The following is a 26297-nucleotide window of genomic DNA, read 5'->3' as shown; positions in this document are numbered from 1 at the left end:
TAACAATAGATCGATTTCAACTTTATTAATTCACAAAAAGGCTTATTCAGTGGTTGTAAAATAGAGCATAGTCCATATTTTAACATCTAGAACTGTACAACAAAACAGAAACCACAAAGGAGATAAAATTAAAGTAAAACCTATGAAGTACACAAAAAAAAAAGAACACTGATAACTGAAGAAATGTTAAATTAACAAATTAACAAAATTAAATAATTCTAAATCAGAGTATCTGTGTTTCGGGCGGTACCCTGACTGGAGTAAAGCAATTGACTGGTTTGAACAGAGGGTATGTGGTAAACAACGGTTTACATTCATATAGAGCTTCATGAGGGACACTTGTAGGTATTTCTTAACAAAAGGAGAATTTTTCAGTAGTAAGCCAAAGTGTAAACATTTGTTAGAAATGATGTAAGTACCTATGAGTATCAGTCCACGTCTTTACTGACAGTTATACAAATATATATTTGCTCAGTGAAGCTGACAGAAAGAGAGACGGATCTGTATCGCCATGTAATAACAGATATCTTGCGACCAAATGAGACAAGATTAAAAATAATCAGTCGCCCATTCAGTCTCCTCTCTTGAATTATGGGATATGTGAGAACTCTGCCTGACCATACATGAGCCCAAACTACACGCTTAAAATGTTCAACGCTAACAATAAATAACAGCATTCGCTCAGTGCAAAACTACACAATAATGGAAAATAAAAACGCTTCTGCCAAAGAAGTTATTACAAACCATTCGCTCAAACTCAGCCAACCACTTTAAATGTCTCGTTAAGGTCAATAGCAAGACATAAAATCAGTGTTATAATGATTAATAATGTATCACTTCATACCGTTTATGTGATGTTGAGGAGACAGAATAAGACCAGACAGAGTGGCAGATGTGAACAAAACAAAGCAGAGGCTTTCCAATGTACCAGCTAACACAGATCAAACCGATTCTTCTCACCTGGATTTACTCACCTCTAGCGGTTTTATCTTATTTTGAAAAGATCCTGTCATTCTGACTTTACCCCATACATGAAATGTCAGTAAGTGAGGTCTGTGAACACGCATAAGCACAGGAAAAATCCTCCAATAAGGCAACTATCTTTTCTTTTTCTGTCCATTATATATCATTTGCATACAAGGGAAGCAGAGCCCCGTGCTAATGTGTCATTTGATGCCTCAGGACAGAATCCGACAAACAAACTGTGACGACAATAATGGAAGTCAGACTCCTTTCAAAGTAAATCATTTCACTTTGAACAAATTCGTGCTTTAGGTTATTTTTTCTCCCAATTTTTACACTAAGACCAGTTTGACATTTAAATGGGTCTTTTTGTTAATGACGCAGGCCTGTATATGGGGTTTCCTTGTGTTGTCATGGTGACCATTTTGGCATCAAAGAATAATAAAGACCTCTTGGCCCTTGAAGGTGTCCGGCATAGGGCTTACATAACTGGTGGTCGACAGCTTACGAGGCATCAGGTGGTCATAGTTCATAGATTTGTGTGTGTGTACTATGTGTGGGCCAGCGGAAGCTCCTCCAGTCCGTGTTTGCCCAGGTGATATCTGGCCAAGTCCTTCCTGGTCACCAGTCCAACCACCTGCAGAGGGTCACAAACCAAAAATGTGACGTCAGAACAATCGTCATCATTATGTCATCTAACTAAAAACCCATTTAAATTCCAGACAAGGGAACCAGAAGTGCTAAAATGCTAACTCATTTCCAGGTTTTATGACTCATTCCTGCAGCACTTTATGAACGTGATCCTTAAATGTAACTTTAATCAATACATAAAGAGAAGTTCTTGTGAAGGCTAAAAAAGACATTCAGGGTAAGACACAGAAACACACACTCTTACCCTGTTCTCACCATCCGCTACCACCAGGTGTCTGAGTCCCAGCGCTCTGAACAGCTTAAACACACGAGGCAGAGAAGTTTCCTGCAAACAAACCCCCTCATTTTATTGAAGCTTCATTCATTTATACACAACTTTTTTTCCCAAACCTCTTGACAGGAACACAAAGATAACATAAGATTGAATAAATCCTACTAGTGTGTGTGTGTGTGTGTGTGTGTTACCTGTGGTACGGTGTAAGGCGTTGCGTTCATGAACTCAGTGAGGTCCATCATGCACTCCCTCTCGTCCTGGGAGACGTGGATGCTCTGGATCGGGGGGAAGCGGGGATAGGCGTCCCTGAAGTCCTTCAGCTGGAGCTTCCTCTGGGTCAGCCGGGACCGGGCCAGCTCCACAAACACCTGCCAGGACAGAGCGGGAGCAAACAGTGAACGACTCCACTTTAATCCTCACAATAGTGATGTACGTCTTTCTTTCATATCGCTGATGTTACCTTGTGCTTGAGAAGAACAATGAGCTGAGAGCGGAGGATGAGGCCACAGAGCTTCGCTGGCTGAATGGGAGAGAAGAACAAAAGAATAAAAGGGGTTGTTAATGAAAGAAAAAATGGTTTCTATCCGCATTGAAGCTCTTCCACTCCTTGAGGGCACCGCCGCCCTCGGCCGACTTTACTTTTTCAGAGGCTGTAGCAGGTTCAGTTTTAAAGCTAGAGCGAAGGTACTGGAACTAAAAAACCTAAGAAATCCATTGGCTATGGCATGTCGGAAAGAACGCTAAATAATGCTACAAAGTTAGACTAAATTTTGGCAAGGAAAAACTGGCATGGCGATTTTCATTGCACCAATTCATTTTGAAAGAGCTACGGCCAACGGTGTTACATGATTACTCACTGCGACCACAACTTCATCACTTAGCAATTCACTCACTCAGTGACAGACTTTTGCGTTTATAGAGCTCCTGTTTGCTGCGGTCCAGCCAAAAACATAAAACCAAGCCATCATACAATACCTCTTCACTAGCAGCGCCCTGTATGACGACTGGGAATCCGTTGTGATTGGTAGACGTGTTGCTAAGGACGTCCACGATGACTCCCACCTTCTCTATCCGGTTCAAACAGGTGACCGGAGAACTCATCACCTCTCTGGATGTGGGGGAGACGGGGAGGGAGAGGGACGGTGAGGAGGACAGGGGTGAAACAAACAGAGTAGGAAAAGTAATAAGAAAGCAGAGAATGAGACCGGACAAAAGTCAAATTGAATTGAATATAATCTAACAATCAATCAATCAACATGGCTCTTATTCAGCCAATCACAAACAGAGAGGATCTTACCTGGCAGTCAACCAGTGGGAGGTGGCAGGAGCCTCGCAGTGCAGGAAGGGAACGCTCTGCAGCTTGATGTGGATATCATACAGACCCTGAACAAAGGAAGAGACAGGTTACAGACTCTGTCTGTGTCCCAACTGTGTACAGTATGCACTATATACTTATCTTTGTTGTATACCGTTTGTACGGTTATTATACAAGCAATCAACATAATTTCCTCTTTTGTACTAAGAGGAAATTTTACTACACGTGTGACATCAATCAAACTGTGACTTATTGACGATTAAACTTTACACAAAGAGAAAGAAAAATGTATTTCGAAAGATTTTGTTTTTTGTTTTACAAGATCTCTCAGGAGTTATTTCACACCACATGCTGTTTGTTTTTTTGCAGCTGTAGGTAGCTGCTTCATTTACAGCACACTCAAAAATTAAGCATTTTCAGTATGCATGCTGATGTTTCTGAGTATATCTGTCACTTGTGTAAATGTGTTACATACTCAAAACCTGCTGAGAATTAGTGCACTAGTATGGATTTGGGACTAGGGATATCACAATACCAGAGTACCAGTGAAATTCCACGATTCTCGCTACCAAGGTAAAAAAAACAAAAACAAAAGTAAAACAATAAATCCCATGTACTTCAACATCCACTCCTTTATTACCTTATGCATACTGTTTTTTGTTATTAAGTTAAACAGGTCATAATTCCCTCTCTATTATATATTTTATTTTTATGTGAAAACATCTCAAGTTTCTCGCCAAAAACTACATTTCACAAGATTACATTTGAACACATCATGATAACGTTACAATTTACCTTCGCCCAATACTTATTTTTACTGAACGCATCATAATGTAAATCAATGGCACCTCCCGCGTTGAAATCGGCAGAACGAGAGCTAGTTAACATTAGCCGGTAAGCAGCACAGTCCTGCCCGGAATTAACAGCTAACCTTAACTAACTCTTGTTTATCTTGTTTATCATACTCTGACAAACAGTGAGCCTTGAAACTGAGCAGTAGAGATGTTTAGAGAAGATACGTTTAGAGAAGTAATGTCATAAAGTTTATCAAGTTTAACAGATTTCTCCACATAGTGTTGCATTATCAGGGAAAACTAGGATGTGTCGATAGTGAGTTTACTGCGTACCAAACACATTTTTAATCGTCCCTGGGATGCTGTTAGTCTCGAGCCCTGACGGTATCTACGGTACCTGCGGTACAGTAGAAAAACAAGTACCTTCACGGTTTCAGAATTCGTGAACCGGTTCTCGTGACATCCCCATTTGGGCGCTACTATATTGTGTTTGTATGGGACGTTTTATGAGTTAGTTGGCTCTTTTCTCTATGAAATTCCTCTTTACTCACCTCTACAAAGTAGTCTCCCACTATCTTGGCAGTCATGAGGACGAGCATGATGGGAAGACCGTATGTGACATTTCCTGTCGCCTCCATTATGATGACAGTCAAACTGAGGGTCATCCTCACAATGCCACCTGTGAAGAGCAGTGCATCATTACTGGTACTAAACATCAGTCTTTTGTCTTAGTCTGTATTTAACAGAAGACATGTATAAAATATGGATTATTTAAAAAGACAATTCCTGAGTATTGATAGCTCTCAATAGGTTGTGTCACTGTGATTGGACAATTTCATATTTCCTGTGAAGCACTAAAAACTAAAATCACACCAACAAGGTGAAGATTACTCACCTAACTGAGCCGCAGCTCCAATCAGGGCATATTTACCAGGGTCGGCCAAGCTCTAACAAACACACAGAGCAAAAATCAAACAGTAAGTCACAGCATCTGAACATTAGTTTAGTTACAGGGGAAGACCTCTCACCAATTCATTAAAAAAATCACTTCAAATATATGTTTTACCTCTCAGTTTTGTATTATGAATATTGACATGTTGTGAATACAGTTTTGTCACTTTGTAATTGATTCCTGATCTAATCATGAATGTTATAAGTTAAATATTTATTTTTTTATATTTTTATTTCTGGGCAAGGGCAACGGTGACAGATTTCATATTCAGTTGTGTTGAGGAGGGGGGAGAGTTGCCCTTTATAGTTTCCATTTTTTGTGTACCAACATTTGAGTAGGTGTGAATATTAACTGTGATGTGATGTAATGTCTTAGTTTGTCAAAGCTGGTTTCTTGGATCTGAATGGTTTTGGTTCGCAGCTTTCAAATAATAGATGGGTCTGGTCCGGTTCGGTTCCCAGTAGTACATTTCCAGGTCTTATGGCATGAATTTTTGGACCCATGAAGACGGTAAGGACAAGACACTTGTTCTTTATATCAGAGTGTGAAATTGTGCATGTAATTTAGCACAATTTCACCCTCTGACACACAGTGAGCCTTGAAACTGAGCAGCAGAGATGTTTAGAGAAGATTTGTTTAGAGAAGCTACTATCATTAAGTTTATCAAGTTTAACAGATTTCTCCACATTGTGTTGCATGTACTGTATATTGTATTTTGACAACAATAAATCGCTCATTTTGAGAAGCTTTAATAATCATCTGTATTTAAAAGGCATTCAGCAGAATCTTTTCCCAACATAAACCAGGCAGAGGCCACTGATGTGTCAGAACAAAGGGCGTTATAGTCCCTTGAGATAGTAGGGGGAGGGTCGGGTAGAAAACCTGCTATCTTCAACAAGTTTCCCTTCTTCAGGAAAACCAAAAAGAAAAGAAATGCACACAAAGCAACATCAGTCACTAAAAGGTCGAACCAAATACCAATTTTGGCATCTGGAGTTATGACAAAATACGGTCTTAAGTTTGAGAAACCACATTGGCATGAGACAGAAACTACAAACAGTTTAAAATATGATCTCATTTAGGTCATTAAAGCAAAGTCTTTAGACTTTAATTCAACCATATTATGGTCTGTTTTAAATGTGGGAACTGAACATTGTCGTCTCGTCATCATCCTACAGAGCGAAGCGTAATACACACACAAACTAACCGAGGCACTGTTGGTGATGGAGGCCAGCAGTATTCCGAATAGTCTTCCCCAGGCTGCTCCTATTAGCAGAGATGGGATGAAGACTCCAGCAGACACCGCCAGGCCGTACGTCCAACACGCCAGGAAGAAATACGTCACGGTGAACAAACCCAGGGTCAACGGATTGTAGGTTCCTTTAAGAAAGAGAAGGATGAGAGGTGGAAATGATAAGCGAACACATTAATGTTTCCAGTTTTATTGTTTCCCTCCACTTGGGCCCCATGTGCTAAATAAAATGAAAAGAAGAAATGGCTGGTGCACATGTTTGTACAGAATTATTTTTAGCACGCTTGCCCTCACAAACAGCTTTACCTGGCTGGTTGTGGAAGAGACTACGAACACTCTTCTCAGGAGTGTTGAAGAAGGCCGTTGCCATGGAGTTATACTCCCCATCTGCACAGAACAACTGAGAGAGAGACAGAAAATTAAAAGAGTGACTCAACTAGAGAAAGAGGAGGTGACACAAAATGTTTTTTTGTGTTCTTGTTGAAGCTTTTACGTGCTATCTCCCAGCTGACATGCAATTATAAACAAAGGCTGATAAGGATCAGTGAAGGTATGCCAACCACATTTGGTGTTGTCATGGATCAGTAGTCCAAAGTGCATGACATGTAAACATGACGCCCTGAGTTTGAAGCTTTTCTTCATCACATGCCACTCCCATCTCTCACCTAATATTTCCTCTCTCCTTAATCTGTCTAATAAAAGGTGAGGACACCTAAAAACCCAAACTTTAAATACTAGCTACCCAGGATGTTGTATTTTAAATCTGTCTAGAATTGCCTCTATTATTTGAACAAGACTAAGGTCCCTTTTTTAATGATCTATAGCACATGGTCTAAAGTGCATGGCGCAAATGCATTTAGGTCCAACTCCACTTTTGCTAGATAAGCGGCGCATAATCTGGGTGCAAAGTAAAGCACAAAGGGCAAAGGGGTTGTATTCAATCTCTTAATTGATGATAAGTGTGTTTTGGGCGTAACAGGAAAATCAAACCAATCACAGTGTCATCTCTCATTCCCTTTAAAAGCCAGGTCCGCCTTCACATTGGCGCATTGCTATTTGAAAGGCAAATTTGTCAAATTGGAGAAGCGAGCCGTTTCCTCAGCAGAAAACGGATCTGCTCGAAGTGAAAGTGCGTGAGCAGATGTATGTGGTACTTGGCTGGTGGAGCCTCTGCCTCCGCCTTCTCCTAATCCTCTTTCCCATCAACAACTACATTTGACTGCATATGAACAAATGCACCGATAATCTATTTAACCAGTGCAGGCGGCATGGGGGGGCGGGCTTTGCGCCGCTTTGCGCCGCTTTGCGCCAGGTGTAAGATCTGGCCCCAAGAGTCTACAGCCATGCTAGCAGCTCTGTAAAGCTGCACTTAGTCACAGTGGTGCTTTTTAGCTAAATATTAAATCAGCATGCTAACATGCTGATGTTAAGCATGTATTATGTTCACCATCTAATTTAAGCATGTCAGCATTAGCTCCAAACATAAAGTACAATGGGAATGTCATTAGTTTAAATGTTGCCCTGATGATGGTGCTAGGTGAAAGGTCAAGAGATCACCAAAGTAATTCAATTTCATGGCAATCCATCTAATAGTTGTTGAGACATTTCACTCAATACCACAAACGGGAAGCTCATGGTGAAGAAAAAGTCCGGGGACCAAAGTCAGTAGCGTTCGTCCTCTGAGGAACATGAAAAAGTCAAAAGTGTTGTACTCTTCTGAGATTCCTTTGGCAGTGTTGTTCTCATGACATCAATGGTGGTAAAGCTTATTGAACTGAAACTGGTCTGTCTGGTACAAAATAGGAAGCACCAAGATTCACCGTGAGAGGGACATGTCTTATCTTAATCTGCACATGTGTTTGTCTAACGCTGAATCATGCACATCAACTGTTCTTGTGGCACCAAGTTACTACGACTTCCCTATTTTTAGCTTTATTACATGACTTAGGTGACGTTTGTCGGAGTGTGAGTGTGTGAGTGTGTGAGTGTGTGTGTGCACCTGCAGTGGGTACTCCTCAGTGTGCTCTGGCCCCAGAGGCTGACAGTCATTGGAGAAGTAGATCATGGTGAATGACACACATGCGGTCACTGCAGCAACCAACATGGCCTCCACTACTTGTAAACAAGGGCGATGAACATACCTGTAAACACACACGCAAACAGGATGCCACTTTTCAAGGTAGGGTTGGTAGCGTTGCTCAAATACATTTTTAGTAATAATAGTTGAAATTGTCATTACATCCCGACAGCAAGCAATAAATCAGATGCTCTGACAAAAAAATGCGCACTCTGCCTGTGCGCTCATTGCGCGTCACCGGAGTCTTCCACAAGCTGCTAGCTTGACAGCTGTGAATACTAACAATAGCCATGTTCGTTGTTTACGGCTGTGTTGAATACTCAATTCTGATTGGTCAATTACGGCGTTCTGCGGTCTGCAGTTTCTGTATTGCAGACCATTTGCTATGTGTAGCAGACTGTTGCTATAGATGTCAGATATCAGATGTTGGACTCTGGCGGACCATTTTTGTGTCAAAATATTGATTTCTTAAGTAAGTAGCTGTGTAATCAGCGGGATAATGAACAGCTAGCGGGTCATTGTTGTGAAAGAAACCCCTTCAGGGCGATGAGGGACCCTGACGCGACCCTTGACCGGCGCGCTGTGCAGTGTTCCTTACATGATCATTTTAGGGGAACGGCTTTGGAAGGAGACCTGAAGCGACGGACTGTCACTGTTTCCGAATCGGCGACTTTCTCACTAGATTTTGTGACTTTCAGAGCGAGTGCTGCTACTTTCATTGGAAAAGAGTTGGCAACACTGGGCTGGGGTATTAGGTCGGATCACTTTTAAAACTCCTGTACTCTTGCTGGTTTCTCAAGATTACCAAGCCTGCCTGTAAGGAGGACATTTATCAAATCCTACGCATAACGACTTTAATTAACCAGAAACTTCCAAATTGTTGACGCACTGTTGGCCTCAGTACGGACTTTCCCAAGTGACGAGGAAACTCTGCACGCAAGAAAAACAGCTGAGTGGAAAACAAAGCTTCTTTGTGCCTTCAGGCAATGTGGCTCTATAAATGTCAAGTGGAAGCCAATTACTGTGATGTTATTGTTATTTCTGAAATGTGAAACAAATAAAGACTTTATCCCTATGCACACTCTGTGTCGGATGACAGAGGAGCCTTTTTAGAAGCAGCACTGCCCAGACATGTACTGAATATAAAAATATAGGAAATGAATGTCATTTTATTTTAATGCCAGTTCTGCTGAACAAAGTTACACAAAAACAGAAGTTTTTGTTTTACCCTTACCCTATTACCCTGTAGTCTTTGTCTAATAAAGACTTTTTATTACACGGATGTGTTGAATACTCGATTATGATTGGTCAATCACAGCGTTCTGCGGCCTGTAATTTCTGTAAAGCAGACCGTTGCTATGGGCGCAGCTTTGATGTTAGACTCTGGCGGACCATTTTTGTGTCAAAATATTGATTTCTTAAGTAAGTAGCTGTGTAATAAGCGGGATAATGTACAGCTAGCGGGTCATTGTTGTGAAAGAATCCCCTTCAGGCCGATGAGAGACCCTCAGCATTGCCCTGTCAGGGATTCTTTCACAACAATGACCGGCTCGCTGTACATTATCCCTTACGTATGCATCCGACTCAACATTAACATATTTATGTAAACCAGAGTTTCTAATAAGATGATAAAGTTCATTAGATTAGTTTTAGTAACTGGTCACATTGAGTACACAGCCTTGTCACATAAATCATATAAATATCTATTCTGAAATTGGCAAATTCTGGCTACAACTACTAAATTAAGCCATATTTATTCTACTCACACAGCTGAGGAAGTTGATGTATTTTTCACAAACTAATGGGTCATTATTATGCAAACCCAGTGGATCCTTGAACCTTTAGGTTTTATCCCTTGTGGGTTAATACTGTATCTCCATCATCATACTTTTGCCACTCTCACACATATTAAAAGCAAACCAAGTGTATGATATCTTATTTTAGGCTGGCATAGGGTTTGAATGTTATTTAGCCTCCTTCCCGACAAGCTAACATAACATGGTTGGTTCCAATGGATTCCTTAGGTTTTCTAGTTTCATATGATGCCAGTATCTTCACTCGAGCTCCTGAGTCCGCTACAACCTAAAAATCGCAATTTTGCGTTAATGCGTTAAAGAAATTAGTGCCGTTAAAACCAATTTGCGTTAACACGTTATTATCGCGTTAACTTTGACAGCCCTACTTATTTTAAATATTAAGTTCTTTGTAGCTTATCTTTAAAATATTACATTTCTAATTGATATCTCCCTAATTCACCATATGCATTATAACACAATTTGCAGTACTTGTTTACAAACAATACATATTTCAGTATTTTGTATTAAATATTTGCTCTAGTTCTCAAGTATGTAGAGAAATGGTAAAAGTTTTTTCATTAAATCAATAGTTCTTTAATCTGACCAGCCCAGTTTCTGATTCTCATTTATTTTTGAGAAACATTACATAAGTCCACAGCAAATCAATACAGCAATATTTTCGCTTCTGTTTTTTTAATTTTATTTTCATTTTATACTGTCCCTTTGTTGGTTGTGTTGTTGTCTGTGATTAATTTTTGTATTATTAAATCAATTTTTTACTCTGCACCGTAACTTTTACTCTTGTATTTTATACCTATCTTATTCTGTTTAGCTTGTTTTTATTTCTATTCTCTTGCTCTTAAAAGTGTTTTACAAATTATGTATTATTATTATTATTATATTATATAAGTGGGTTTTATTTTTATCTTATGTTATGCATTCTATTTAATCTTATTTTTTATTTTATTTTATTATTATTATTATTATTATTTTATCTTTTATAATGTGCTCTGATGTTTTATGTTCTATGTAAAGCGCTTTAAATTGCCTTGTAGCTGAAATGTGCTATATAAATAAACTCGCCTTGCCTTACTGACTGCTGTGCCCTTATTATTGTTCGACTGCCCCTGGTATACATCACATATATGTTCTAATTTATGAAAACTATATACAGTACATGACTCCATACTGGCATCATCATCTGATAAAATAACTCAAATGTGATGTCAATGGGTATCTCCATCTACAAGTTTTACTTATCATAGTTAAATGTAGCTTTTTAAATAGAATTCATCATATTGTAATTTAATGTTGAACCTAAATACATATAATCAGGAACAACCTCAAGTTTGCTTAAAACTAAACTTAAATACAGAAAATGTGATACCTGTTCCAGAAAAGACTATTTTTGTTTTACTAGTAGTTCTGTATAGGCAAAAAGCTAACTTTACAACAATAATAATATTAGGACAGAACATCAAATGCTGTTTTTTAATTCTTCTGACCAGTCAGATTGTAATTATTATGCACTTGCATTATAATCTACCAACTCACAAACAAACTGCACAAAATGTACCATCCAGCTCCAGACAAGGAAGCAGGAACCACAGGTTTCTTGGCAGAAGTCTCCTCCCAGTGATTACATTTGTCCTGACTCTGTGTGACTATTTTAAAACACTTCAATCACAAGACGCTGAGAAACTGTTTCAAATGCTCATGAGAAGACTTCCCTTATTGTGCACCCCACCCTGTCAATGACAGGCGAGGGCAAAGCTTAAATGCTACCAGGTGTTTTTCTTGGCACACTACACAAACAAAGCAATTCTTCAGACTTTACGTCACCTGACCCTTTGTTGAAACTTTCTTCCCTAAGGTGGTGACAATTTGTTTTGTACTTTTTATTCATGTGATGCCTTTCTAAACCTTACCTGATCCTGAAGATGGTCAGCCAGTAGTTGAGCACGTTGAACAGAGCTCCCAGCAATCCACCTGCACAGGACAGCGATGAAAGACAGGAAATAAACACACAGGCTGTCAGATTTTAAAACACTAACAAAATCAAATAACTGTTCTTCTTCTTCTTCTTCTTCTTATTATTATTATTATTATATTATTCATGGCCTCCACCCAGTCATACAAGAGTCAAGTTCACCCTGCAAAAGAATCAAACATATTTAGAGACACATAAAGGAGTTTTTACCTATAGCTCCCATGGCGATGAACAAGGGAATCTCATAGAGGTTATAGGCCACACTCTGAAAAAGGACAAAAGCACATCGTGTCAACTTTTACACTGACTGACAAACAAAACAACATAAAGCTGGCAAAATACACAATGTATGATATGCGTTTCTCACATCGCTCTCAAAGCGCCCAAAATTGATGAGACCCGGGTTAGAAAGGTCTCCTGGATTGTTGTTATAGATACTGAGGAAGAAGTTCAGGGTGAAGGTGGAGATCATGGAGGCAAAGAACTGTAGGGGAAAAAGAAAGAGGGGGATGATGAGAAAGTGAAAAAAGGAGGGAAAGATACACAAAACACAACAGTTAAAAGGGAACACCTTTTATGTGGATGTCCAATCAGTCTTGATGGTAAATATATTCGATTAAAGCAACAAATTCCTCAGTGCGTGCAATATTGACCCAAAATCTGTTGTTCTTCCTGCATCCAGCGCCGTCAGTTCCTTTCAGGCTGTCAAAATTGGCTAAAAATGGCGTTTGAATATTCGTTCAAAAAACACAAAAACACATAGATTCGAACTATTCGAATAATCCATCCATCCATCCACCCTTTTTCTTACGCTTATCTGGGGCCGGGTCGCGGGGACAGCAGGCTTAGCAGGGAATTCCAGACATCCCTCTCCCCAGCAACGTTTTCCAGCTCCTCCTTCCAAATAATCTATTGCTGAATTATTCCTCCTTCAACATGACCGAATGTTATATTTAATTTTCAATTCATGAAAGTGACGTTGTGGGACTCCCCTCCTATCATTCAGCCCTCAGTAGTGCTGTTTTTTTTCACAATCAAATATTAATTTTCATATTCGAATCACAGACTATGAACGTATGTCACCCACAGGTTTCTGAAGAGCGAACTCCAGACGAATAAAAAAATGGGCAAAGAGGTGAGCTGTGGGTGGAGCTGAGGCGGCCCGGGTGACGCAGCAGAGCAGACAGCTAGTGACCTTGTACGGCACCCATCTATCACTCAAAGCTGCCACACCCTCATTATGTCTAATTTTAAACCTTAATATAATTTAAAGGTGTGAGTAATATAAAATTCACCCCCATACAGTTTTCATGAAAGAGAATATTAGCTATTTTTTTTTTGTACCAGGCCGTAAACATGTTTATTTCTGCTGTAACTTCCTTGTCCTCTTTGCTTGTATTGCAAATAGGTTACGTTTCCAACAGCTAAAAAGGCATCCCAAAATATGATGGCAGAGGATGTTATGGACTAGGATATATTTTACAGTGTCTTGGCTGACGCAGATATTCAGCCGTGTTTATTCGAGCCAGAGAATGCGGCCAAAGAAATTCAGCGGGGAGAGGCCGAGGCTGTGGCTGCATTAGCCGTGCAAGAGAATATGACCGGCGGGAACCCTCCTGTGGATGTATAAAGTAAAGTGGATACAGTGTTGGTGACGGGTTCCCGTTCATTCCTATGAGAGTTGCTCATTGGTGCATGAAGTCAAAATGGCTTGACTGCTGAGTGATGAAGTACCCGGATCATCCCTCGATCTTCTGCATCCATTGGGCCCATAGAGCAGGCGCAGTAGTGTTTCCTTTAACTCTGCCTCCCAGCCCTCGCAAAAAAAAAAATCCACCGAGTTACAGATGTCTCTTTCCCAATGTAAATCTATGGAAAAAAGTATTTTTGGGCCCAATAGCATCACATGATGGACATGGAAGTTGTAATTCCACCATTTGGCCACTATGAAAATTTGCGTCAAAGCCCGGCACTCTTCCTGGGGGCTTGGACCCTCTTGGCGTCAAAACCTTGCGCACAATGCATCCTGGTACATATAGGCACTGCCGGAACGGCTACGCGAGCAGGAGAACTCAGTTTTCTCTGTCAATATACAGTAGCTCACACTGAGGAATTTATTGCTTCAATTTACTACATTTAACGTCAAGAAATGTGGATTGGACATCCACAGAAAAAGTTTTTTTCCCCTTTTAAGACAACATTTGACGTCCTCATGCATCAACATTCCACTTTAATCTTCCTCCTCCTCTCTTCTGTCAGTATTCTGGATACAAACTTCTTGATTTGATTTACTTGACAACATCACATGATCGTTAATAATGAGTTTATGATAGGGGGCATATGTAGGACAATGGGACTTACTATCCTCCACGTCAGCATCTGGTTCCAGAAAGAAGCTCCCTCCTCTAGAGAGAACAGAACGCCGCCTGTCGACCAAAGAAATACAATTACAGTCAAGAACCACAGCAGCATTATAATTTAATTATCCATCTGATCCACTAATGACACGTCAGAAGATGAGTATCCATGCCAAGTGTTGAGTGATAAGTGCACAGTAGGAGCTGATCATTTACTGGTTACACATAAGGTAAATTTCAAGCACTCTTTTCACATGGCGGTAACACATAACAGACTGAGACACGGTCTGTGAAGCATCCAGTCTCTGTATGTACAAGGCAGCTTTACAATCATAACAAGCATCAACAGTTCAGTTCAGGTATGTCAGGTGATGGCTGGGTTTCTGCAGTGTTCACCAAAATTAAATCTAAGACTTTTTAAGACCACAATGGAACGCAATTTAATACATGTTTGATGATCATACCATCCAAAGTACGATGGAAAACCAGTGGGGATAATACAGCCTACAATTGTTCATTATTACAAATCACATTTTCTTCAAAACTTCCAGCCTTATATTTATCATTTCTGACGATAAAACGAATGAAAGCAATGTGACCTCAAACTGGATGAGCGGCATTAACCCAGACCTCCGTTATGAGTCAATGAGCTGTAGCTAGCTAATCCAATTATTTGTTTACAGATGTCTCCTGACTGCACACGATACGATCCCAAAACATTTTATAACTATCATTAATGCCTACAACAGGCAAGTGAAAACATTTAAGAGTTTTGCAAATTAAATTTAAGACTTTTTAATACCACCTTGGGCCCTTTTTGGACCTGTTTCCTAACAGGTTTCTTTGTCTCTAGTCTGAGCATGCAGCCATATTAGTTGGACTGTTGGCTTTATAGCAGCTAAACTGCCCAATAAGGCAGATTAATAACAAAGCACATGTGTATGCTGAGCTCTCGTGTGTGTTGTTGTGTTTTTTTACCGACTGGTGCTCCAAAAGCAGCTGAAACTCCGGCAGCAGCTCCAGCAGACACAAAGTCCCTTTTTTCTGTGTCTCTCCGGAAGTATTCAAAGATCTACAAACACAATCACACTCTTATTAATAGTTATACATTATTTTATTCACAAATGCACTCTAACCATTCACATTTTCACAAAACATATCAATAATACATAATAAGGCTGTCAAAGTTAACGCGATAATAATGTGTTAACGCAAATTTGTTTTAATGCCACCAATTTCTTCAAAGCATGAATGCAACTTGCAATTTTCAGGTTGTAGCGAGCTCAGTTTTCAAGCTACAGTGAAGATACTAGCATCACATGAAACTAGAAAACCTAAAGAATACATTGGATTGGCTAAATAATGCTACAAACTTACGCAAAATTTTGGCAAGGAAAAACTGTCATTTTCAAAGGGGTCCCCCTGACCTCCGACCTCAAGATATGTGAATGAAAATGGGTTCTATGGGTACTAGGGCTGTCCCGAATACCAGTTTTTGGGCTTCGAAGCTTCGGTAAGTAATATTCGAAGTACTACTGTACACACACGCACCTCTACACACAACAAACAGTGATATCCATCTGAGAATAGCTAATAATAATTCATGTTATATATGAATAATGTTGTGGATTATTCCTTATTTCATGGGCTATTTTGTGATTTATACATTATTATTACATACTTATATAAAAATAAAACAAAAACAAAGCATTCGAATACTGGTTTGGAGGCCGATTACTAAGGCAATGGTCGAAGCGTCGAAGCTTGGAAACATGTCAGCCCTATGTTAGACATTTGTGAAATTGTCATAATTAACATATTAATTTGTGAGTTATTGCCAAAAACATGTTTTGTGATGTCACAGTGACCCCTGACCACCAAATCTAATCAGTTCATCCTTGCATTCAAGTGGATATTTGTGCCGAATGTGAAGAAATTCCATCCAGGCGTTCCTGAGATATCGTTATCACAAGAATGTGACAGACGGACAACCCGAAAACATAATGCCTCTGGCCACGGCTGCGCAGGGGCATACAAATATGATTGTAATCCAATATACTTCCTTCTGTTGAGAAGCAAGAGACACACACACACACACACATACATACAGATAGAAACTCACTACACACACTGACCTTGAAGTCTCTCTTTAACGAGGTGCTCCTGCCCTGTGAGACCCCTGCAGCTACAACAGCACCAGAGTGAATCATGGGCCCTTCCTGAGGAATTGTGGGTAAACAAGAGGACAGGTATGAGAGGGAATTCTTGGCAGGACTTGGCATTCATTTACAAAGTCAATCCATACGACTTTGAATAGAAATGATCTAAATCAAAAGCAAAATCCCACATTTCAAACAATGAAAAAACATCGGTACAGTATGTGTTTTATAAACATCTCATGTAATTTAACATGTTTCCATCATGTGCAGTCTTTGTTGTGTATCTAGCTCAGGTGACTGTAGTCGACCCTTAACAGCAGCTTTTTCGGCGCAATTAAGCCTTTTGAATTTGCATTGGGGGCAGTCGCTGAGGGTTAATGTTTACCTTTCCAACAGCAAGACCACCAACCACTGAGCAGATAACACCGATCACTTTCACCACCAGTGTCTGTGGAGGACAAACACACAACATGTTAAGGATATGAAAGTCTCTCCTGTTAAAAAAACAGTGGTTCAAGTACATCCATTGATGTGTTTGTATGTGTGTGTGTTTACCTTGAGTCGTACCACCCTGGGAATCTTGACTCCATTTAGGTAACATTTGATCTGAGGAATACCACTTCCTGCTGCTATGGGCTGCATGAGATGAAGGAGAAGGAGGGTTATATTGAAGGAAAAGATAGAGAATTACAGTATTTATGAATACAGCAGGAATATCTGAGGATGTGATCAGAGAATAGCAGCAGAGTTTACATATTCATAATGACATCTCTCACTGGTTCACATGAAATTGCATGAATAGCTGACTCTGTGGGGAAAAAAAGCATGACTGAACCACTTTTTTGATCAGTGTGGTTGCAGGAGGAAACTTCAGCGCTCCCAGCCGACCAGCTAATAAACTGTGGTTAACCAGAATGGCAGGAATAAAGAAGCACATTCATCTTTTAAAATGTTCAGTATTACGCAATGTTGGAATCAAACTGGTACAGAAATGCTGCTGCCTTATTAGTTTTCACTTTCACATCGGTTTGAATGGCTTGTAATCCAGACACGTCACTGACACACTTCTTCAAATTCCACTCTCACATTCGAGGAATGTCATCAAAAGAAGAAGACAACTGAAACACAGATTGTGATGCCAAACAAGAAGTCACACTAATTACTAAAAATGTCACATCTTTTCTCCTCCAGTCTTACCTCAAAACATGCAACTATGATGGCCCCCATAATGACAAAGGCGGAGTTGAGGACGGCCCACAGGATGAGCGAGATCGACAGGCCGCCCACTTCTGTGAACTTCTCTATGTCTGTGAGGGGTCAGAGGTCAAGGAAAGACTCGGGAGGTCCTTATAGCACGTGGCTGAAATTAGCCAAACATGGCCACACTGTTAAGCTGCCTTATAAATTTCAGTAGCTATTATGAACAACAAATTTAAGACGCAGGATGAAGACATGAACACCATTTAGATGATAGAGTGGAAACTGCTTAAAGTTATCACGGTTACAGTGATCAACTATATGGATTGAATCATTCCAAATGTCAGAATCATTCCTATACAAACACTGTTTAAATAATTCTCTTATAGTAATCAAGTAGTCCGCTTACAGTGTTCATTTTGGGTCTTTTCATGCATGACGACATATGGAAAAACATTTTAAAACTACATTAGACTAACGTTAATTGAATTATTGTTTTGTTTTTTACTTTAATACCTTGATACTTTGCCTCTCGGACGGTCTGCTTACCAGCCGGATACCTGAGGCTGATGCTGCGTGCACATTGAAATCATAACGGGAAAAAGTAAGTAATTTTCTCTGAATGAAAAACGAATGCGCACGGGGGAAGCACCCTCGTCAAGTGGATCGATAATGCCTGGTCACATAAAGCCCCCAAAGTGAAACTTGGCCAATGCTCAACCGGCAAAGAGCCCCAGCAAAGTGGCGCTGTTCTGCTTGCGCTGTAGAGCCGACCAAAAACGGCAATGTCTCACCCTTGGTGAGGGAAAAGGCAGGAGAACTGGCAGCGAGCCAGTAAATAGCAAAGCGGTTTGTTTCATTACTTTGTATTCATGTAATAAATATACAAATGGCAATTAGAATGAGAAATGCATGAGAAATGGTGCTAATAATGATGATAATCATCCGCTTATTGTGATCTGCTCAATTTGACCAGGACAGACGTGATCACTATAAGCATTTTCCACTGTCGTCATGACTGATGGGATTAATAACCATCACCCACTTTAGAACATATAAAGGAAAACAGTGCAATACTAAAAATAATAATATATTCCTTCAGTAACTGCAGTGTCTCTGTGAACCATCCTCGTGCAGTAAAGCTATCTAGTTGGTCTGACTAGGTGTATCTTGTACAGAGCTTCAGGATACTCTCTTTGACCACTCGGTATTTGATCCCAGCCAGTTCCTCCACCACGATGTCTATGAAACAGGCGATGAGGCCAGTCAGAAAGCCAATTAGACCACAGACCACCCAGCGACTGATCTCCAGACAGCGGAAACCCTAAAAATACAAGATGAGAGAGGGAAGGGAGAGGAGGACAGGAGATGGAACAAACAGCAGAGGAGAGATGAGAGCAGATGAAAAGAAGATGTAAATACATGAATTCATCCACAGTGAAATATTAAGGCAGTACAACTTATATTCAGGTGATTTCCACTCATCACTTACCATATAGCTCATCCTCCTCTCCTCCTCCAGAAACAACTGGTTCTCAATGTTATCATAGTCCAGACTCTGCAATAACATAACAAAATAAATACAATAAATCAGTCAAATAAAGATGAAGCTGATGATGTTAACTTCTATTCTTCATGAGGAACACAGATCTGGAAAATGTGTGTGCATATACTTTTTTGGATCAATGTCAGCAAGTTCATAGCAAACCAAAAGCATGTTAATACAAAGCTGATTTTAGCAACTGTTGCCAGTTTCCAGCTTGCTTAAGGAGATTATTGCCCTCTTTGTTGCCCCCAAGATGTTGTTAAGGTTTTATGGCCTCAAGTGTATTTTCTATACCTGTGTTACTGACTTTTACCGTTTTCATCGCTTCCTTTATTTAGCCTTACCTGCCTTTTAAAGTCCTATAAGGTGTCATCAAAGTAAGAAAGTTTAAAATCCTACACATACACATGACGCTTTAATTTAAAACAATCTTGTCCGATGTAATCCAGGGTTTCTAGAGTCACACAATAATCAGCATCAGTGTTTGCCGAGAGGGCAGTTTTACCTCAAATTTAAGTGACAGCAGCTTCTCATTATGAGGGATCTCTTTAGGCCGCCCCCTAAGAGAGTCCTGTGGGGAAAAACACACAAAAAAACAGAGATCACCACACCAACACGGACCTTTAACCTCTGACCGGGGCCCTGTTTCAGAAAGCAGGATAAGTGAAAACTGAGTTTGTTAACCATGAGATGAGGGAAACTCTGGGTCAGTAACCATGGTAACTGACTCTGTGAACCTAACCTGCTCGCTGGCAAGGTTTTCTTCAACAAACCCTGAGCTTCTCTCTGTCTCCTCCCTCTTCCAGAGCCAGACGCGCGGTTTTATTTCCTCCTTCATTCAGTCCGTGTCAAAGCGTGTATTGAAGGTTTACTGTATGTCAGATATTAGTTAAGCTACTGCTTTTATATGCCGTCAGTCATTTCTTTAAACATTCCAATATTACAGTGTTTAAATCGACTACATTTGTTGAAGTATCTGAAATAAAGCCACTGAATGTTGTTGAGCCAAGATCCAAATAGATGAAATAAAATCTACTGTATTTTAACCAAAATCACCAAACACATTTTTATTGAATCAGATTATGATCTTACAATCATTTCTCTATGTATTTGCTTTATATACATTTTAAATCTTCAACTATATTTTTCATCTTTAGTTGCTTGCCCCTGTGTTTTGTCCCAGTCAGATTAAAACTGAACTAAAATATAAAGCTTAATGTACAGTCAGATTCCACGACTTTATTATCCATTAAGGAAATGTAAGTTTAGTAAACGATGAATTAAAGGACAACACTAAATAAAACATTGTGTTATTGACACTTTTCCCCGCTCTAACTATTTGTGCATGCATTAATATCTCGACATCGACTGGATTAAAATGCAGGCGCTGCCTTCTAATTACATGTTGCCATGGTGAATCGTAGTATCACAGCCCCACCATTAATGATGGCTTTTTATGTTCAGGTTCAACCTACTCAGAGTTGATTGATCTGACTCTGATCAGTTTCCCACCTCAGGATTAGTCAACTCAGAGTTCAGGCTTAGACTCAAGAGTTTGTTAAACCTGCTTTCTGAAACGGGGCCCTGTTGAATCATGTGAGGGACTGCAAGGAGCTGGGAACTAAAGTACTGACATCAGAGGAAACATTTTGAATACAACAGCAGCATTTCACAAAGCATTTGAGACAACACGAGAAAGCCATTTGTTTTTATCTCAAAAATCACTTTAAAAGAAAAGAGAGGACGGGTTTGACAGACTTTATCTAATCTCCAGTATCTACTAGAGCATTGATAATGACGCAGATGGAAGATGCATACAAGCCAGCTACAGGCAATTCAACAGTACTCCATTTCACATTTACATGCAATGTGAAGTGGGCCTCTGTCAAAACAGCCGTGGCCCGACTGTGCAGCCACACAATCAGCAGCAAATAAAGCAACTACATGAGATAAGTGACATTCACATAAGCAGATCAAAATACTGGAAAACAAAACTTTTGTTTACGGCAGCATACAACAAGCATGCAAACGATCACATGCATGGCATCACATTCCCATCAGGCATTGCAAAACAGAGCTGAATCTGATGGTTTCGGTCACGGAAGGAAAAGGATGTGATGTCCTGTCAAGCTAAGCGACGGCAAAAATAGCCTCAAGCATCAGTCGTATGGTCCTGTACTTGTCTTTAACTGACTTATTGGGATTTTTTGGGGGGCATTTATGGGAGTTTTTATTCCATCTGTGCTAATAAACTTGATTAAACCTGACTGGTATAAGCTAATTCACACGTCTTTTAATTCACATTTACAGCAGGAGGGTTTTGATGAGGTCTTCTTGGCTAAACTGTTCGTTCCTCTCTACTTTTTCTTCGTCTGTTTTTTTTTTTCATCAGTGACCAGTGTGAGGGATCAATCAGTTTCTGAAAACAAAATACTGAATGGTTGAGCGGTCAGGGTCGAGCACATGGCCTGCATCAATTCATCTTTAGCGATGCATCACAGTGGAAACCTTCAGACAGTTTCCAAGCACGTGTCTGGGTGAGTCAGTCTGTCCCCGTTGCAGTAGCAGGTCATTTCTGTGTCAGATTTCTCACATTAGGGTTAAGCCGTTTCAGCAACTGAGATTAAACACAATAATGTCTGAACCCTGAACTTTATCTCAAACTGCATCTCACAAATCAGGTCTTAAAGTTCCATGTGTAACACAACCTCAGCCTGAGCACGAGGCTGAATCACATGAAGTCTACTGAAAATGCCCCCCAACATGCCGCTTGTTATTGTTTTTGTCATTTTAAGACATAATAGTTGATGATAGTATTTTATCATGACTGACTAACTACACTAGAGTTGTTCCGATACTGATACCAATATCGGAAATGCGTCCGATACCGCCCAAAATTCGGGATCGGGTATCGCCAAGTACGCCAGTCACTGATCCGATACCATAATTTATTCACCCCGAAAAAAATCACCTTGTTTAACCGAAAATCAATTCTTCGCCGCTTCAAAACAGTAGCCTTCACTGTGCTGTCGCCCTGGATGTATCATAGCTGCCACTGGCAACTACTGTTTTAGAGAAGCAAAAAAGAACTGACTGCAGGAAGTTGGCACAGCTGTTAAATAATAATAATAATAATAATAATAATAATAATAACTACTATATATTTTCTATCACGCTGGTATCGGATCGGTACTCGGTATCGGCCAATACTGCAAGTTCAGGTATTGGTAAGGAAAAAAATGGTATCGGAACATCTCTAAACTACACTTTAGCAGTCTAAGAGAAATGCCGCAGACGGTCTTGATGGAGTGATGGTCGATAGGAGCGACAGACACAAGAGAGAAAGAGTGCGATGACGTTTCGGGCTCGGACTTTACCTCATCTGATGTTATCTCCTCCTCCAAATCCACCGTGCTGAGTCTGCCTATCTGAAATATATTGCCTCCTCCAGACAGCTACAGACATCACAGACACCAACAGAAATATATATATATATATATTTGGCTGTGTGTGGCAATTTGCAGGCTGATGTTTTAACACCACACAGATGTTGATATCCAGTAACAGGGTCCAAGAAGGAGACGCATGTATGATATAATGAACTGTAGTATATTATCAAAAGAAGGGCAATTAGTTTACTTCCACCTTTGGTCCTGATGGTGCAGAAGTAACTGACTAACCTGGTGGCATTAGAGGAAAAAGGAAGTTGGATTTTCCCGTGTGTTTCTATATTAGTTGGACAGACGACTTTGTTCAGTCTAAAGACAGCAGATCTACTAGCTCATGACTAAGGCTGTGTATTGGCAGGAATCTAGTAACGATTCAATACATTGCGATACTGTAAGCAAGGCGATATTTGCGATTCTTTACAAATCTAAGTTTAGGAAAACTCATAGTATAAGACTCACCACCATATGTATAAAATCTTAGTAAAAAACAATGTTAAATGGCTACTATGGGGACTAACGTCATTACACATGAATACAATTGGACTCATTGGATCCACATATTTGTACTGCATGTGTTTTTGCCCCAAACTGCATGTGATTATCATAAAGTGGGCGTGTCTGTAAAGGGGAGACTCGTGGGTACCCATAGAACCCATTTTCATTCACATATCTTGAGGTCAGAGGTCAAGGGACCCCTTTGAAAATGGCCGTGCCTGGTTTTCCTGGCCAAAATTTTGCATAATTTAGAAATGTTATTTAGCCTTTTTATATCTGGTATATTTTTTGTACTTTGCACTACTAACTTTTTTACTGCCTTTTTACTAACATGTTTTTGCACTGTGGAACTGTGATGCTGGAAACTTGAATTTCCCTCGGGATCAATAAAGTTACTATCTATCTATCTATCTATCTATTAATGTTACCATCAGGTTGACTTTTCCAATTCCAAAATACAATAGTGAACTATAAGTAGAAGGGAATAAATATATGTATGTATACATCCATTTCTGGACGCATGTGTACATTTATTTATATAAATTATATATATTGTATATTTGTTTTATCAACTTGTCCTACCATTTTACCACTTCTATTATTATTGATATGTTCTGTGATGTTTTGTTTTAACAGTTACCATATCTTTTACTTTTCTTTATCTGCTTTTATTGTCTTATGAAGCACTTTGTAACATCTGTTTTGAGAAGTGCTATATAAATAAATGAATTATTATTATTATTATATTACTATAAAACTCTCTAATTAGTCAGAAAATTATTGAACACTAATTTCATTTTCCCAAACAAAGCTTGTTGTTGCATCTGATGCTGCAAACATACCATAACACATGAACACACACCCCAAAATGAACAAGGCTGCAATGCATTAAAAACCCCACCACAAGCATCCACAACCCATGCAGCATTTAAAAACATGACTCAAAGTAACCTTATGGTGGTTAACAAACACATGACACAGCATCTTCTCTCAGTGCTGCAGGAGGACCAGCAGGTCAGGCTAGCTCTAGCTGCAGCTAGTTCCTCCAGTCTATCCGTACCTGTCTGGAGGTCCTGGGCTGCTCGGATCCGTTGAGCAGCAGGGTCGTCTCCCCGGTGGTTCCGGACTCGTCGGCCCGGCTGGACCACGACACTTTCTTGGTGATGTTGGCCATGCTGGCCTCCGGTAGCTCGCCGCCCTGACTGTGGCTGATTTATTTCATTAATAGCAGTTGTTTGCTGGCTTTACTAGCTAACTCTTCTGTTATTCTCCCTCAGCTGCCCACATGATCACTCATGTGACTCGTGATGCATTGTAGGGCTACCGCGCAGGGACAAAAAGGATCCGTTAGGCGCGTTGCATGCTGGGACTTGTAGTTTTACTGTTTATGGGCTGAAAAGACAAACAGGCCTACAGTTTATGGTCACCAGTGGTGGAGAAAGCATTCAGATACTTAAAGGGACTGTTTGTAAGATTCAGAAATGCTTGTTAACAGCGACACCTGTGGCTGTTAAGTCGACAAAAGTCAGCGTCGGGCTCACGCGTGTGCTCGCTCTAAATAGACATGAACGAGCATCGCTCAACACAGTGAGGCTACCAAAGCTACGGTCTCCCCCGCGTCCTCCGATCGCGGCCAACACTGTTTTGCAACGGGCTTCACTAGATATAACTTTGGTGCTTCCGTGTAGTTTGTGTTGGAGTCTCGTCTGAACAGCGTAGCCACACGCGAGTGCGCATATGCGAGCGCGCTTGGGAAACCGACCCGGTAGATTTATACGTGTAAAAAGTTACAAACAGTCCCTTTAAGGAAAAGTAGTAATATAAAAAGTATTGAAGTATTAGTATCAAAAGTAAAATAGGCCTATTTATAATCCAGGAAAATTGCTTTTTACAGTGTTATAGAATATAATAGAATAGAAATCTTTATTGTCATTGTACATGGTACAACGAAATTTGGAGGCTTCTCCAGCTCAGTGCAGTTAAAAATAGATAAATAAAAACAAACAAACAGCCACAATACACATTCATTCCTCCATTTTACACATAACATTCACAGCATTCACAGTACCCATTCGTTCCCCACATGATACACATATATTTGGAGTGCTTCTCCAGATCCGTGCAATTACAAACTGTGTATAAATAATGTAGCTATATCACTGATAAAAAATAATTATTGCACAAGTATGAGGTATTTACTGTTTGACAGAGTTTAGTGTTTTTATGGCCCAGGGAAAGAAACTGTTTGTGAGTTATTAATACATATCATATTACACATATGAATATGCTAATTTCAAGTATTTTATATACTGTTGACTAGTTTAATCTAAAACAGCCTTACATAATATGTCCTTTTGACATGGAGATACAGGGGAAACACAACTGTAATTGATCAAATTAATTATGGCTCCATTATATTTAGTGTCAGTCATTCCAGTGAACCAGCATACACAATACCAGGGCCCTGCCACACCTAAATGGAACAGGACCCCATAATTAATGTTATTAGTTACACCTGTGTTCACCCTGCAATTACATGTCAAAATGGCTGCTGTGAAAAAGAAGTATCATAGAATGGAAAGTATAAGTACTGTACTTGAGTTACTGTACTTAGTGACAATCCATCACTGGTGTTCACATATAATCCTATCAGCAATGGAATAATTTCATAACTTGATAATAGGTTAAAGACTGAATGAAATTAGCACCTGCCACCTTCCAAATACAGGGTAAATGTTGGCTGTGGCAACTGGAAATTTCAGTTCACCTGCCACCATGGCAGACAGGTTTTCCTTATATTAAGAAATATTATTTTCAAAAAGCAATTCTAAAGCCTCAATTAAATATATGGTAACACTTTATTTTACAGGTCCGCAAATTTCATGGTAATTAGGTAATAATTAGCAAGTAACCTATTTGAAATTTCTTTGGAATTACTGCCAAATTACCCCAATATTTAGCTATAAATCTATTGAAAATTACTTGGTTATAAACATTATTCAATAATTATATTCCGCTATTTCTCAATAG

The 26297-nt window shown here is 39.7% G+C and overlaps 1 protein-coding gene across 2 annotated transcripts; it reads right to left on the bottom strand.

Moving 5' to 3' along the window:
- clcn7 (chloride channel 7) lies at nucleotides 1-24573 on the bottom strand. 2 transcript variants are annotated; one of them, XM_037792061.1, is made up of 25 exons: nucleotides 24328-24573; nucleotides 22701-22778; nucleotides 19829-19894; nucleotides 19270-19335; nucleotides 18969-19101; nucleotides 17778-17887; nucleotides 17136-17216; nucleotides 16966-17028; nucleotides 16557-16640; nucleotides 15400-15493; nucleotides 14426-14490; nucleotides 12432-12548; nucleotides 12275-12329; nucleotides 12003-12063; nucleotides 8201-8342; nucleotides 6508-6601; nucleotides 6157-6329; nucleotides 4893-4944; nucleotides 4549-4676; nucleotides 3186-3271; nucleotides 2864-2996; nucleotides 2349-2408; nucleotides 2080-2256; nucleotides 1859-1939; nucleotides 1-1600 (listed from the first exon to the last, which is right to left on the bottom strand). In XM_037792061.1, exons 1-25 carry the CDS (start codon nucleotides 24439-24441, stop codon nucleotides 1514-1516), a joined length of 2400 nt encoding a protein of 799 aa, XP_037647989.1. In that variant the 5' UTR covers nucleotides 24442-24573; the 3' UTR covers nucleotides 1-1513. The 2 variants fall into 2 exon arrangements, with proteins under 2 accessions (XP_037647989.1, XP_037647990.1); XM_037792062.1 differs by lacking the exon at nucleotides 22701-22778.
- Nucleotides 24574-26297: the final 1724 nt, after the last annotated feature.

Source organism: Sebastes umbrosus, chromosome 14 (genome assembly GCF_015220745.1).
Source record: "Sebastes umbrosus isolate fSebUmb1 chromosome 14, fSebUmb1.pri, whole genome shotgun sequence".
In the NCBI taxonomy this organism is placed as follows: Eukaryota; Metazoa; Chordata; class Actinopteri; order Perciformes; family Sebastidae; genus Sebastes; species Sebastes umbrosus.
The sequence above is the reverse complement of the archived record's forward strand: the minus strand, read 5'-3'. Positions and strand labels throughout refer to the sequence as shown.

Coding starts and splice junctions, on each gene's coding strand:
- clcn7 (XM_037792061.1), bottom strand. CDS start 24,441: ATGGCCAACATCACCAAGAAAGTGTCGTGGTCCAGCCGGGCCGACGAG. Junction 17,888..18,968: donor ATACCGAGTGGTCAAAGAGA/GTATCCTGAAGC, acceptor GACCCCTCACAG/ACATAGAGAAGTTCACAGAA. Junction 4,677..4,892: donor TGGAGCTGCGGCTCAGTTAG/GTGAGTAATCTT, acceptor TGCTCTTCACAG/GTGGCATTGTGAGGATGACC.